Source organism: Camelus ferus, chromosome 2 (assembly GCF_009834535.1).
Source record: "Camelus ferus isolate YT-003-E chromosome 2, BCGSAC_Cfer_1.0, whole genome shotgun sequence".
NCBI classification, from domain to species: domain Eukaryota; kingdom Metazoa; phylum Chordata; class Mammalia; order Artiodactyla; family Camelidae; genus Camelus; species Camelus ferus.
In genome coordinates, this window is record NC_045697.1 from 100,135,199 (window position 1) to 100,151,067 (window position 15,869).

At 39.2% G+C, this 15,869-nt stretch overlaps 1 protein-coding gene across 1 annotated transcript in view; it reads right to left on the bottom strand.

Moving 5' to 3' along the window:
* The window catches only part of RNF150 (ring finger protein 150), a 225,570-nt gene that overhangs the window by 66,459 nt on the left and 143,242 nt on the right, over positions 1 to 15,869 (bottom strand). Inside the window, exons 3-4 of the mRNA XM_032463956.1 lie at positions 11,096 to 11,167; positions 9,031 to 9,113 (exon numbers count right to left, since the gene is read on the bottom strand). Of these exons, the coding sequence (XP_032319847.1) occupies positions 9,031 to 9,113; positions 11,096 to 11,167 (155 nt within the window). The remainder of the gene's footprint in view (positions 1 to 9,030; positions 9,114 to 11,095; positions 11,168 to 15,869) is intronic.

Here is a 15,869-nt window from a genome sequence, read left to right on the forward strand (position 1 = left end):
TTTTAATGTTAAATGAGAAAGTAGAATAAAAATTGTATTAGTGGCCTGACTTTATAATGTTTAACAATATACATGGAATGTTTATATATATATATTCATATATGTATAAAATAAATGTATTATACAAATAAAAGATACCAATATTAATAATGATTATTTCTGGGTAGCAAGATGATTATTTTTCTCTACTTCTTCATACTTTTCACTATTTTCAAAATTTCTTACATTGAGCAATGAAACCTTGAAGGTTATTTAAAAAACATGTGTGTATATATATATATGTTATAGATATATATATAGAACTGAATCACTATGCTGTACACCAGAAACTAATACAACATTGTAAATTAAAAAAAAGTTTTAAAAATTAAAATATAAATAAACAATAGAGAAAAGAATGACTAGTAATCTAATTTGCATAACACAGGCATGAAACAGTAAGAGAAATCTTATGAAAATCACCAGGCATTCATTACTCTTTTCTAAAAAAGGAGCTTGGAAAAAATCTGTTCCTAATCAAGCATGTGTAACAGGCACGACAGGGTAAAGTCAGGACAGACCACTTGTGCTCAGCTAGAAAGCGTTCCATTGTTTTCCACTTCACAAGCTACAGGGCTCAGTCAGAATCCTGAACACATTAGTGTTTTCTAAAAAAAAATTTTATAAAGAGTTTGGAGTCTTCGTTCATTTGACTCATCTTAAAATTAGATAGGTCCCTGGGGTTAGAAATTTTAAAGGACTAGTGTCTATTTTGAGTGCTTTCAGTAAATTTGTGATTTTTGAAGTTTCTGAATATTAAAATAATGCTCATTTCCATGTCTAGTTATAATTCTTCTTTTATGTTATCTTCTTTATTATGTCATGTTGTGTTGGGCAGGGAGAGTGAATGAGAACCCATTTCCTCCCTTAAAAAAGGAAATTCACAGATGACTATCAGAGTCCAACTGTGATGTTGCCTTGGGGTGTCATTGCCTTGGGGACCCAAGATCTGGATCCCACATCAGAGTTTCAGGAGAAGCAGGACAGGCTATGAACCATCCATGTGGGTTTGGTTGGAAGGACCCAATAAGAACAAGGAAACTCCCTGGGACACAGTGAACATGCAGAGAGAGAGGCCCATCTTCCAGAACGGCCCATCCAAGGCGAGCCACTGTGAGTAAAGCCCTGGGGTTCAGGCACACTGCTCTCATCCATTAGCTCAGTGAATCTTATTAATTCAATTTTAAGGAGGCTGGTCCTTGGCAGACAAGTCACTCTGGGAGCCTTAGGATTCATGTTTGTTCAGAAAACTTTACAAATGGATCCCTCTTCTGTTTGCCATGTACTTTATATGAGACCAGGGCTGCTTCTCCTGCACAGGAAAATGTCACCTGCCCAGGGGGACAGGAGTTAATAGATCACAGTCTTTGAGGAGTCAATAATTAGGCCCATGTTAAAAATATACATACATTAGTTGCATCAGCTGAGAAAGGAAAGCAGCCAGTTGTCTGGGTAGATGGACAAGGATGATGCACTAGCTTCTTGTCAACCCTAGACACATGGTATGTAACAGACCTTCAGAGAATTCATCTAAATTAGCAGACCAAATTTAGGCTTTGACTTTTCAACAGCCTTCAAAAAATTCCTTTTCCAAATCTCCAGGCCTGTCCCTTTCAGTTTCTCTCTGACTCAGATACTGGAATGTCATTAGAAATTCCTTTCCAAGCCATGGTATCTGTTTGCCCCAATTTGCTTTGTTTTGTCCTTCACTATTAATTTGTTCTGTACTTTATTAGTATCCATTTATTCTATTTTCTATTTTTAGTCTATCATATGATTGTGTTTAAATCTCCATTTCTTCTCTTTCAAAACCAGTGCAGTTAGTCACGTTCTGATCTTTGTAAAAATAGAGACTTAAGTTTCAAAGGAAAAAAAAAAGAAAAAGAAACAGTATGATATATTCTATGCCCCAAACTACTAAAGAGTTCTGTTAAACAGACACAATGGAAATTTAGCCTCGTTCTTAAAGCAGAGAGATGAGACAGAGAAAGGGTGGCATAGCATTTACGCAGAGCATCCAACAATTATCTATCCAAAATGGAACTCTGCCCAACTGACCCAGTTAGGGGGTTGTTTTGGGATGAATAACTCAGAAGAAAGTTTTAAAAAGATAAGTCAAAGCTGGCCCTCAAGTGTTGTTGTTTGTCTGTCTTTTTTTTTTTTTTTTTGGAGTGAGAAAGAAAATCTGTTTCAGTGCTTGAAATCTGTTTCTTCTGTTATGGTTTTTGAGCAATAGTGTGCTAGCTGCTGAATTTTTTCCTATTATTTAGAATCCGAATGGAAAGACAGGAGCATTTTTTTCACTTTTTTTAAAAAATTGAAGTATAGTCAGTTTACAATGTTGTGTCAATTTCTAGTATACAGCACAATGGTTCATACATGTACATACATATATTTGTTTTCATATTCTTTTTCACCATAAGCTACATATATATAAAACAGATAAACAAGTTTATACTGTATAGCACAGGGAACTATATTCAATATCTTGTAGTAGCTTATGGTGAAAAAGGTACATGTGTTAAATGCAAACAAATACAGATGTATCTATCAGTCACCATCTGACAGGGTCGCCATTTTCAAGTATCCGAATGGCTGACTCATGCTTGGTTTACCTCCTGCAACTCTCCTGACTAGATCCTTCCCTCTGTATGCCCAGGGCCAACACTCCAAATCAGACCTCCAGCATTTTGTACCTTGACTTAAGAATAGGCTCCTAACTGTCCCCCACAACTCCAGTCAGAGCCCTTTAAGCCACGTTCCACATGGTGCCAGTGAACTGTGTACAGAGCACAAGCTGAACCCCTCAGTAGGTCCCCCAGCACTTGGCCATAATCCTGGCTCCTCAGTGGGGCATTTAGGTCCCAAATGATCTGAGCTGGCCTACTTCTCCACCATTATCTTCACATCTGCTTTATATCCTGACAATTCAGGGTTACCACTACTCAGCTTTGCTTGTAATATTCTTCTTAGCTCTGACCGACCGGAAAACTCCTTCAGTACAACTTTATGGAAAGCAACTAGGCAATTTGAATTTGTAACCTTAGAAACAAAGAAATAACCCCAAATGTCAACTAAGGTCTACACACAGAGCTATTTATCACAGCCTTCTTTATAATAGCAAAAAAAAAAAAAAAAAAGTGTATGTGTTTGGAGGGGGAAACAACTTAAATGTCCCCAGTCAAATAAATTACGGCATAGGGGCTATCTATCAAGCAAAATGTTACAGAGCAAGTTTTAAACACACGGAAAATGTTTATTCTAGAAAGGGTTTAAGGTGACTTAAGAGATACAGATATCCAAAAAAAATAAAATGCCATAAGAGCAAAAGAAAAATAAACAAGAATAGAGACATGAAACAGAGTCAGGGATGAAGCTAAAAAAATCCCTTTTGGCTACAGATTTCTCTGTTGGCTTTCTATCAATGAACAGAGGAAAAAAAATCTGAAAAGTGGCACAATTTAGTATCCACAATCTAAAAGCATTCCTTTGCACAGGAGAAATGCGGGTATTCCATACGTGAACTGCTCTGGCAAGTCCTCACGATGAAAACAGAGTAGAAAATCCTAATGAGAGACACAATGGCAACTTTCCCAAGATTGCTCCTTACAGTGATCCCTGATCAAAACAGTGGCAATTGCATCAGCCAGCTCAATTCTCTTGTAAAGACTAATATGAAACAGTGACGTTCTTAGTTTTCTGTGAACCTACCTTGTTACAAGAATATGTTTCAGAGAAGCAGAAGGACTGAATTATATTTCAATTAATTTTCCTAAAGAAAAAAATTTCATCATTCTTCTGATACGCTTAATGAGTTTAAATTTGTACTCACTAAAAAAGTACGTAGAGTCCAGTGAACCTAGCTGGATAATTAAAAATAGACTTATCAGAATGAATAATTAAGGGGCAGGAGTAGAAACAGGGAGATGAGTGAGAAGGCTACTGCAGAAAGCCAGGAAAGAACTGACGGTGGTAATGATCTTAATTACAGTAACCGGAACAGTAACAGTAACTAGCAGTAATGGTAAGAGTGATATCATATTAGCATTGTAATAATACTGATAATAATAGTACCAGAAATATGTAGAATTATCACTCACTGTCAGGTTTCAAATTAGTTTGTAAAAGCCAATTTTTAGTTAGCCAACTTAAATTAGATTCTTGAATCAAAATCTGAGTTCCTTCATTGACATTTTCTCTGTTGATAAAAGGAAGGCCTAAATTACAAAACACACACACACAACACACACACACACACACACACACAACTCCAGGCTGGGGGAATGGAGAGCTACTGTTGAATGGCTACAGTTTCAGCTTGGGAAGATGAAGTTCTGGAGATGGATGGTGCTGGTGGCTGTACCATAATCTGAATGTACAGGATGTCACTGAAATATAAACTTAAAAATGGTTAAAGTGATCAATTTTATGTCATGTTTATTTTACCACATGCACACACACACATACCCCTTCCAGAATTCTCTGATCTAACAGGAACCTTGCTCAGGACAAAACTGAATTGTGCTGTGAAGAGTGGGGAACCCAACAGGCCACGGGCCGGCCGAGCCTCTCACTGACATCAACTCCCTGCTCTAAATACACACAGAAACCTCAGTAAACCTGCAGGCAGTATCCACAACACTGCCTCCTACTGTACCCTCCAGGAAACACGATTTAGGAAATGCAACTCCAGGAGGTAGTTTGTAGAACCAGATTTTTGTTTAAGATCAAGTTAAACGCTAGGGACGCAGCTACTAAAGTGAGTAACTTGAGTTTTAGCGGATTTTATTTGGAATCCAACTACGACAGTAATAAGCCAGCAGGACATGCTGCCTCCATGGGCCATTACTACCCAGCCAAACTGTATCATCCGTCTAAGAGAAATCCCTCTTCTGTCCCTTTAGTGCACTGGGATGATGAAATGTGAACAGCTCATCAGTGGATTACTAAGGAATGAGCGGAAGTGAGTCAGGACACACTCTTATTTTACCTCAGTAGACAATTCGGACTGGCCCATGAAAAGACTTGATTCTTGAGGAATAAGAGCCAACATCTCAGGGTCTTTGGTGGATTTATTCAACCTAGACTTCGATCAGCTTCTGTCTACAGAGTCAGAGGCTGAAGGAAAATGAGCCACAGTAAGTTCATACTATTTCCAGCAAATTCTATAATGAAAAGAGTTGGATATTATTGATGTTGACAGCAGTATATCAAACTTGCAGAAAATAGGCATAGGAAATAAACAGAAATCATAAAGACATTAGCAGTAGCTACCTGATGAGGGAGTTACCCACATAATTATTTATCCATCTTACAAATTTTCTGTAATGTGAATGAAACAGGCAACAAAAACCAGTTAGAAAATATGAAGACATTTCTTTTTTTTCCCGTGGGGCCTTTCTTACCTTCCTTGTGCCTGGTTATTAGTTCCTCCAAATTTTTAATTCATTTTGCTATTACTGCTGCATATAGGACACTGTATTGTGATTACTTATTTACATTCCCATCTGTCCCCTGCTAGCCCAATTTCCTTTAGAGCAGAGAGCAAGCCATTCATCTTTTCATCTCTGGTACTTCACACTATTCCTGGCGTACAGTTGCTGCAAAATAAATGTTTGTTGTTCCAAATAAAGCATTTAGCTACTGAAAAGGTTATGGCAAGGGTCTGCTTGTTGCCAAGGAACTTTTTAATTTTTCCTAAGTTGTGTGGCAGAGTCTGCAAACAAAGGAAAAGACAGCGGTAGAAGCTAGCATCTCCCCAAATTAGTGATAATGCTTTAGTGACACCTTACAGATAGGAACAAACTGTACAGGCATGTAAAGGATGCGCACATTGCTCTGTGTTAAAAAAAAAATGACAAAAAAGGACTTTTGCTCTGCCCAAAGAGGTCATTTCTTTCTGAGACACTGCATTTGAAATTGGGTAGTTAAACAGTTTGAAATGAATAACCATTGAAGGACAGTGGGAACGCCACCGGATAAAAGCCACAGAAGAATCAGAGAGCCCAACTTATTCTCTGGACAAGAGAAGACAACAGAACTTCAATAAAGTACTTTTTTGTAGCTTAAAATCTTAATTACAAGTACTAACAGAGTCACAAAAACCAGCCCTAAAATATAGTGTGTTGTATGTTTTGGCATATGTATGCTGCCGCAAAACCAAAGTTCCTTGGAAAGTATCTTAGTGGCATATTAGGATCAAATCCAAACCACAAAAGGTACTTTGTGTGCTGCTGTGGGTCCCTCCTTCACATTTAATGCACATATGCAGGCTCACCCAATGGGGAGGCTTGCCTTCAAGTGCTAGAGAAGGACCCTGATGAAGAAAAAACAAGGGGAAGAAACGGTAAGTGTGTATGTGTACGATTTAACTTTAATCATTTCCATGACTGCAAATAAAGAGGAAGGGTCATTTATTAATTCATCCTAATTTGTGCAAGTGTCTTTAAAAGAAACATACAAGAGGATGATTTTGAAAAAGTCATGAGTACAAGATTGGTAAACGGCAACCAACAACCCCAAACGGCAACCATGGGGAAGAGAGGCACCCAGCATGTCAGAGTTAGGAGGCCACGGAAAAGAGTGTGAGAGAAGAGAGATAACAGCTGGAACATTTTCTGAGACAGTTTTTACTCCAAGGAGATGCAAAGAATTGGGTGGATGACTCAGCCTGGAAATAATGGGAAAGAGAGTCTATGAAGTTCATAGGAGCAAAGGCTTAATAATACCCCAGAGGAAATTATCTAGCAAAAAGCAAATGCCAGTGCATTTGTTTGATAACATCCATTAGTGCAAACTGCCTGGCAGAAACCAGCAACAGGCACAAAAATATCTTGATTTTAAAAGCCGCATGGAAAAACTGGATGGGCTCTTCAAAGAATAGGTATGCATGGCTCGTCAAAGATCAAACAGTAACTAATATAACCTGTACTTGGTAATGCTCAGTGTATTTTGTTGTTTAAAGCAAGGCCCAGAGGAAGGAAATAAAGGCAGATGGACAATAAGGGACTTGAAGCAAAAAAGAATCAAGTAATGAGCTCAAAACCAAAAAATGATGTAAAAAAGGAGGAGCCTGAGGTTAAACTGATCTGGCTTAGGGCGAGGGCTAGTATAAGTAAAATGAAAGTTCCTAAAGTTTTATTCTTTTGGGGTGAGTATTAAAGTGCAAATTTTTTTGTCTTAGTTACTATTTCCAAAAAAATACACTGTAAAAGGAGATTTGGACTAATATATCATGACAATCTAAATACTGCTAAAGCAATGTCATTTATCATAATTAAAAACTGAAATCAGGCAAATGGTCCACCACAGGGGCATGGTAAATTAAACTGCGGTACATCTATGACTTGGATATTATGCATCCTTTAGCAACTGTATGTAGTAACATGAAATATACCTATGAAAGAGCTCTAGGCGAACAAGCTATTTTATACAGGATGAACTACAGAGCTAAGTCCTATATATAGTTTTTACAACAGATTTTCTTAATTTCATTGGTAAAGTTCTTTGGATTTTCAGGAAAAAGATGTTATTTAGCTTTAATTTTAGCTTTGAATATTTTTTATTAGTCGGAGCCTCACAGGGCTCTAAGCATCTCCAAAGGAAAATAAAAGCAAGCATTTTCCTTGCTTATAGCTATGAGGCTTTATAAAACCCTTAATAAAATACTGCAGAGAGGAAAGATGCTACCCGGAGAGGCTCTCTGCATGTCACATACCACCATTCTTTGCCAGTGTTTCTAAAAATCGCCAAGCAAATACCAAATGTAATGTCTAGAGAGAGAATTTATATATAAATATGAAGGAATTCATATACCCTCATATGAAGGACACTACTGAGTCTTCACGTGTCCCGATTTACGATTTGGTCTTTGAGACAGTCAAGCATTTATAAATTAAGGAAAGCGAATCCCACTTGAAGGCTTTGGGGCCACCAGAGTGCACTTTCCTCAGGCCCATTTTCCTAATGATCAACCTGCCTGCCAGCATTTCAAGCACGACTCATTCCCCTTGGAGTTTCCGCATCTATTTGAGTATCTTGTCCCTTTTTTGTCACTTCTTGGTCATTTAGGATTATTAAACTAATTCCTCTTGGGCATATTTCACTTTTTTCTGTGTTTCTAATAAATAGTTCTTAGAAGCTGCAATACTTTATGACCGAATGGATTGTTTTTTGTATCTTGGTGGTATATGTTTTCTGCTTTATTTACTTAAATACTCGAAGAATTTTTAAAGCCAGTATTTCTAAATGAAGAACATTTCTTGAAGGCAGAATTTAATTTTTATTTTTAGGACACTTGCCCAGATGCAAAAACACTAAAAAGAAATGCTGTTGGCAACTTTAAAATATATTATTTCACTGAAGTATTTACATTTAAGTAATTTTAACTGTATAAAAAAGATCCAGACACCATAACAGTGAATTTCAGTTAGGGAGAGGGATTAAGATTATATGAGAATTACCTGGGAAGTTTTTCCAACTACACATGCTAGCCTCCTCCCCTAGATTCTAGAAGTTTTGGGGTGACTGTCACCTTCTCTTCTTGTGAGTAAAAAACAAAGGGAAATGGAATCTACCTTTGGCTTCTTCCTCACTCTCGACTGGATTCTGGTTGCAGATCATGGGATCATTCATAAAACGTTTGGAAGAGTTTATTATTTTAATTAAAAGTAGCACTCGTAAAAGCACGTATGATCCTGAACATCACTGACGTGATGTTAAAAAAGACCTGTACTTGGAGCCACATCATCAAACTGTGGGTCACAATGTTCAGGGTCACAGCCGTAAACTTCCTTGGGTGCCAAGAGGATCAGAAAAGTATTTCTAACTTCACAAAGCGCTTTCCAGGAGAAAGGTTACACAAAAAGAATGAGCCTGTTGGTGGTTTCTTATTCAAATACGGAACCATCTGGGCGACTGACCTGGCAGGACGAGGCCAGCAGGCACTCTGCACACACGCCCCAGTCAAAAGCAGGCAGCCTAGCGACTCACCGGCAGGGCAAGATCCGGACAACGTCGTTGGGCTTGTACCCCTCGATACAAACTGCACAGTTGTCAAAATCAGGCTCTGTTTCCTGCAACAGAGAAAGCACGTATGAGTCTGCTTCCAGAGCATCCACTCCTGTAAACACACAAATAACAAGCCCACAGAGAGCGTGCCCGGAGCAAGGCTTTCAACCGTCTCATTGCCAGTTCCCTTCATCAATAATTCACTGTGTATTGGCTTAGCTTCTCTGCCTTCCAATCTCCCCTTTCTGTTTCCTGGTTCCGCTGCAAGAGCTTTGGTGAGGAATTCGTATCTTAATGTCCCGTGACTAATAATGCTGCTTATCATAATCAGAGGTGACATATCAAAATCTTGAGGATGAGAAACACTGTTCACAGAGAATTGTCTGAATGATATTTAATCTAGCCATTCCCTGGGACGCTAACGTACGCAACTCTAAAAAACTGTGGTTCCAGCTTTCTTTTCAAGAACATAAATCTCTTCCAATATCCCATAATATATCCCTTATATAACAGTCTTTGTTCTTTTATTATTCTCTGTTGGAGGAGAGAAAAGTAATAAAAAGTGTACTTTAAATTTACTGATGGCTGTAACTGAATTTTACCTTACTAAGCTCAATGGTATTTTTATACCGTTGAAAAATATGATATAATTGGTGAGACAAATCAATTACTCAGGCTAGAGACAACACCTCTTGTGCCCATAGAGTTGTGAATCTCCTACAATGCCCCAAGGAGCCCCAGAGTCACACACTGCAATCCACTACTCCAAAATTTCTCCTGGGGGAAAAAATTCTCCTGGGGAGAACAGAGGCCTCTAGAGGCCTGTGGGCTAGACTGGCCGGCTTTGTGGTCCTTCCTTAAGACATGCTTCTGCATCTGGCTTTATGTCATCATTTTGCAGCTAGGGAGGCCGCTGCAACTGACTCTGGGGTTCTGGAAACCAGATTTCAGAAGGACTAAATCTGCTTCTTGCATTTACTGCAGACGCCAGTGGAGGACATAACTCGGCATGTAACTGGCACTGTCTTCCTTGCAAGGATCCACGGGAAAACGTTCTCAAGCTGTAACACCCGGAATGGCCATTTTGTTTTTATCTCATGGGACACTGGAATAAGGTCATTGGATTTGTTTGGATATTGACTATTGTTTCCTTCTTTGCATTGTCTGTGGAGAGTCCCAACCTAAATTTGGGACCGATGTCTGCTGTTCATTTCAGGTAATGAATTTGTGTGCCATTTTATCCTGGTTTCATCTATTTTTGTTACACAATTTTTTCTTCCCCATTGTAGGCTACTACAAGGTATTAAATAGAGTTCCCTGTGCTACACAGAAGGACCTCGCTGTTAATCTATTTTATGGATAGTAGTTTGTACATGCCAATCTTAAACTTCTGATTTATCCCTCCCCCTGCCCCTTTCCCCTTTGGTAACCGTAAGTTTGTTTTCTATGTCTGCGGGTCTGTTTCTGTTTTGTAAATAAATTCACTTGTTTCATATTTTGGATTCCACATGTAAGTGATATCATATGGTATTTGTCTTGTTCTGACTTATTTCACTTAGTATAATAATCTCTAGGTCCATCCAGGTTGCTGCAAATGGCATTATTTCATTCTTTTTTATGGCTGAGTAATATTTCATTATATATATGTATGTATGTGTGTGTATATATATATGTATACACACACACCCACACACATACATACATATGCATACCACATCTTCTTTATCCAGTCATCTATTGATGGACACTTAGGTTGCTTCCGTGCCTTGGCTATTGTACATAGTGCTGCTATGAACATTGGGGTGTACTACTACACTTACTTTTTAACTTCTCATATTTTCTATCCAACTCCTTCACCGTCCTCTTGTATGCATTTTATAAACTGCTTTAAATTATTTTTAATAATGATGGGTATAATAACTGAGGCTTATGGGAGAAGTATTAGCATGTATCCCCTTCTCATCCTTCCTTCTCTTCTACCCTGACTGCTAGAAAAGTCAGGAAGGTCTTTGACTAGCTCCTCATCAAAAAGAAAAGAGGCTGGTACCTTGTCGCCCTTCTTGATGGTCCTGACCTGGAGCTTGCTGATGGCTTTTTTTGCTGCATCTCCCAGCCGGCGCTGAAAAAACAAAAGCCGCTTGTTAGTAATACAGATGTGTAATCTTTGACTTTGTGTCTGACGGCATTCAGTGCACCAGGGCAGCTATCTTTCAGGTCATGCACAAGTGGCATGAATGCTAATGAAGATGGCTGGGAGAGACGGGGCAGAGCTATCTGTGTACTCTGGCTCTACTCATCGCGGCCTGTTAAAGAGCTCTGTCATCAAGAGAAGCTCTTCATGCCTGATGCTGAGCGGGTGGAATATGACATGGAAAGATCCTGCCATACTGTGACTCCAGCGCAGGTCACATCGATGAAGACTAGCATTAAAAAAAAAAAAGGTTCATAATTGGCCACTGTAGTCACTCAGTTTGTGACGTGGAGACAGCCAATCTGGAGTAGTTGGAATAATCTTTATCTCCTCTTTTTCACAATCAGGGTTTATTGCTTGTGTATTCCTTTCAATTTGGAATTTTAACACTTTCCCTTGCTATATAAGCAAAGGTGTGTAGAAGCCTTAACCTAGGCTTCTATTTGGTGTGTACTATCCTATTCTGTCACCTTCTTACATGTCAACTTCACCTCCTTCCTGTGTGAGTGTGCACATAGGGAAATATATAAACATACACATTCAGTTTGCAAATAATTACAAAGCAAACACCTGGGTAACACCATCACCCATGTCAAGAAACAATATATTTTTGCACTTCTTTTTTTGATAGAGAAAGTTACTATCCTAATGAGCCTTGCAGCAATGCAATGACAGGATAAGGAGGAAGAGTGGGAGAGGGAGGGGGTGGGAAAGAATTACGTTTTAATTTGTCAATGAGAAAAATGGTTCGCTCGTGTGCTAGTGAGTTTTCCACATGTTGTAATCTTCTTCTTCAGTATATGTACTTCTAGTCTGTAATGGATGTGTATTTGCAGCAGTGAAATGTATATGAAGGACTAAGATAAATGAGGCAAACCTTTAAACAGAATTATCATTTGCTTTCACTAACTTTGTTCCTTTTGTAAGTAACATTCAAGCTTCTTTCTTCTCTTTAAAACAGTGAGCATATATTAATGAACAGTTAACATGTCCCAAGTACCATGCTAAAGCTTTACATGCAATATCACCTCTATCCTTCAACAACATTATAAGAAAAATACTATTTTATAGAATAAGTTGAGACTTACAGAGCTTAAGTAAATTATTTAATATCATAGACTTAGTGATAGGTCAGTCAAAATCTGAATAAAATTTAGTCTGACTTTAAAGCCAAAGCTAAACTACTATTCTCAGTTTTCACCAATCATCCAACCAACCAGTCAGTCAGCCAATCACTAAACATCTACCCAGTCAGCCAGCCAGCTAGCCAGTCAACCTATTAACCAGCTAGCTAACCAACCAATGTTTAGCCAGCCAGCCAGTCAATCAGCCTTTCAGCCAACCAGCCAAGCAGCCAACCAGCGAGCTGACCAACCAATCAAAATCTATGAAGTACCCACCAGGCGGCACTTCCCTAAGCAGATCACAGTTAAAGCAAATAGGTAGAAGAGGAGATGTTCCCCTCGTTAATTCATTTTTCTCTTTGATATTTTATCCTTAGTTTTTAAAATAATTACTGGCATTTTTTCCAGAAAAGTAAGCTTTGGTTGTTTGCTAGAAGGAGACCTATATACACCGAGACTTACGCAGAAGTCCATGAGTAGTGAGTGAACCAAGGTAGCAGAAAAGATGGGAAGAGTCTATAGTGATAAATACCAAGGGGGAGCATCGAGTGAGAGGAAACGGAAAGAACCGAGGTGAAACTGAACAGGACGTAACTCTCTTTCCTCTCCTCTTCCTCTAGCTGGTGCCGAACCATCCTTTGGTCTCAACCCAAGCCACCTCCTCAGGAAGCTCTTCCTTCTTCTGGGAGAGAAGACCCCTCAAGTCTAGATCCTCAAAGCACCTCGTTCCCTTTGCTTTGGCCCCAGAGAGACTGGGGCACAAGGCCGCATTAGCATAGACCAGGCTGTCTTCAGGCTTCTTCTGGACACCCATGTCCGAGGGCAGCCACCCTGTCGCGATCATTTAAACGGCATCTCTCTACCGATGACTCCCGTATTTCCACCTCCAGTTCTTCTCTCCCGACCTCCCGACTTGTGTACTGAGCTACCTACCTGGCATCTCTGTTTAAGTAACCAACAGGCTTCTAAAATTTAATATCTCCACACTGAAATGCTGGCTTCCCCAGCCCCTCTGGATCTCATCTTCTGTTTTTCCCATTTCAGTTAACGCTGCAGGAATGGACCTAACTGCACCCTCGATTCTCCTCCCCTCACGTATGGTAACCACAGGAGAATGATCTAAACTGGAACACTTGTGAATAAAATGTGGGTTATTCATAATTAGGCTGGCACATCAGGTATAAACTAGGATCTATTCTTTATGTTCTACATATAATCCATAGAGTTTTGAAGTATTGCCCTAATCTGACACCCCCCGGCTTCTCCACTTCCATCACTCAACTCCAAACCCATCGCCTGCCATCTTGACCACCGTACCGCCCTCCAAGTGGGCTCATATCTATCTTTACAAGACTGCCTATTGGTGCCACTACAATGTATGCTACGTGAAGGCACAGTCCTTGGGTATGCAATAAATGTAGAAAGGAACTTTTCTTATTTGTAGACACAGAAACTTCTGGAAGCACTCAAAGGGAACTGCTAAGAGTTGTTGCCTCTGGGGAGAGCTGGAGGAAGCAGAGTTGACAAAAAGAGTCTGAGGGGGAAGAATACTTACTTTTAAATAAACACTCTTCCATTTTGTCTTTTTTTTTTTTACAGTGTGCATGCACTGTTACTGTCAATTAAAACACACTGCTGCATGGAAAATTATTCTCCAAGAATAGTAGGTTCTTTTTCCCTAGTCTACATATAGAGTTTTATAGTCTTCTCCCATAACTCTGGAAAAGAACCCCATTTTGTTTCAAAGCGTGTCACCTGGGCTATACAGCCGTGGACTTAACTATATGTGAGTTATATAAGAACTGGACTATTTATATTTTGGGGAGAAATACTATTTTCTAAGAATTGCTTTATCCACAAAAGACAGTCCAGTTAACCACTCTCTGATAACCTGTCACACGTGTTTTCTCATTTGGTCTTTGCATCAAGTCTATGGGGTGACTTTTGATCATTCCCACCCTACCTGTGAGGAAATCTGGGCATAGGAAGGTGAGGCCCGCACAAGATCATGCCACTAGGAATGGCCAGAGCAAAACTTGGAATCCAGATCTGTCTGATTCGAAAGCTGTGTCTTTAACTATTACCTGGGCACCGGCGCTGTCTCAGTATAGTTGTTTTAGGAAACACAACACACCAGCCAAATCTCCCTCTCCACTTTGAGTGGGAGCTCTTAATCTCCCTGTCATCATCTAAAAGACCTTGCTGTGAGGTTACTAAGGTAAAGAACATCTAGCAAATCTTACTCCGTGGGACACTGCATTGAAATGATCTACTCCAGGCCCAGTGTGACATGGAAGGCCCTGGACGATGACGGTGGCTCCCCTCTAAGTGTGATCTGCGCAGAGCTGAGCAGAGACTGAGGCGCTCTTCTGGCTAATTCAGGTTCAGTCCTTCTGTCATGTATCTGAATGGTTAGGCACTTCACCAAGGTGACATTCATGCCTTTGACATTCCATTACAGGCGGTGAGCCTACATCTAACCCCAGAGTCACTCTTTCTGAAGGACCAATAATGTTTAATAAAAACAAATGACTTCGGTTAACCTGATGCCTACAAGTGCTATAGCTTTTACAGCTGAACTTCCTGTTGAATGAAATGAAGCACTGCCCATCAAAAGAGAAGTGTTTTTACAAGGGAAATTACATGTTCTGTTTCATTCATAAAAGGGCTAAAGTATGGTGTCTGTTTTGATCAAGAAGCAATGCTAATTTTAGCATGCTCCAAATTCACTGACTGACCAGGAAAGTTAATAAAATGGGAGCAAAACCTTACACCCCATGAACCACTTTCATTCAACTTCTAATTTACTTTTCACACACATTACAGAGTACGCACATGCCGAGACAGAAATGTGATGTATATTACCTGCACAAAATGAACTCGCAATTGAAAGAGTTACTCAACTAATTCAAGCCTAAAATTTCATCCTTGCCTCAATTTTCAATGATGGCTTGGATTATCTGTAGACTCAAGGGAGACAGGGATACCATTTCTATTTATCGTTGTTGGGTCAGCTGGGTAAGTATCTTGGCAATAACTGATTTACATACATATGGTTTCTCCAAATGGACCCCTTAGGAACCAGTGGAACTGAACATATTAGTTCTATATCTAGTTTCAGTGTCTTGTGTCTAACTGGTAACGTCCATTTAAATTCCAGAATATTTAATAACAGTGGCAAAGTTGGAAGTGTACATGATTGTTATGGAATCTTTATGACAGTAGTAACAGATACTATTCATTGAGAGCTTTATAAGTGATCAATCACGTTCAGGGGCTTTAAAATATAAGATACACTAAGCCATTTAGTCCTCTCTATAACTATACAAAGAAGGTATATTCCCATTTTGTTTAGAAAACTAAAGCATAAAGTAACTTGCCCAGTTGGTAAGTGGAACCTGACTGCTATGTAGCCAGTAAAAGTCATGTTTCAAAAATTATTTAATGATGGGGGGAAACGCTCATCATTAAATAAAAAAAAGTACACAAACTTAAATGTTTTACAT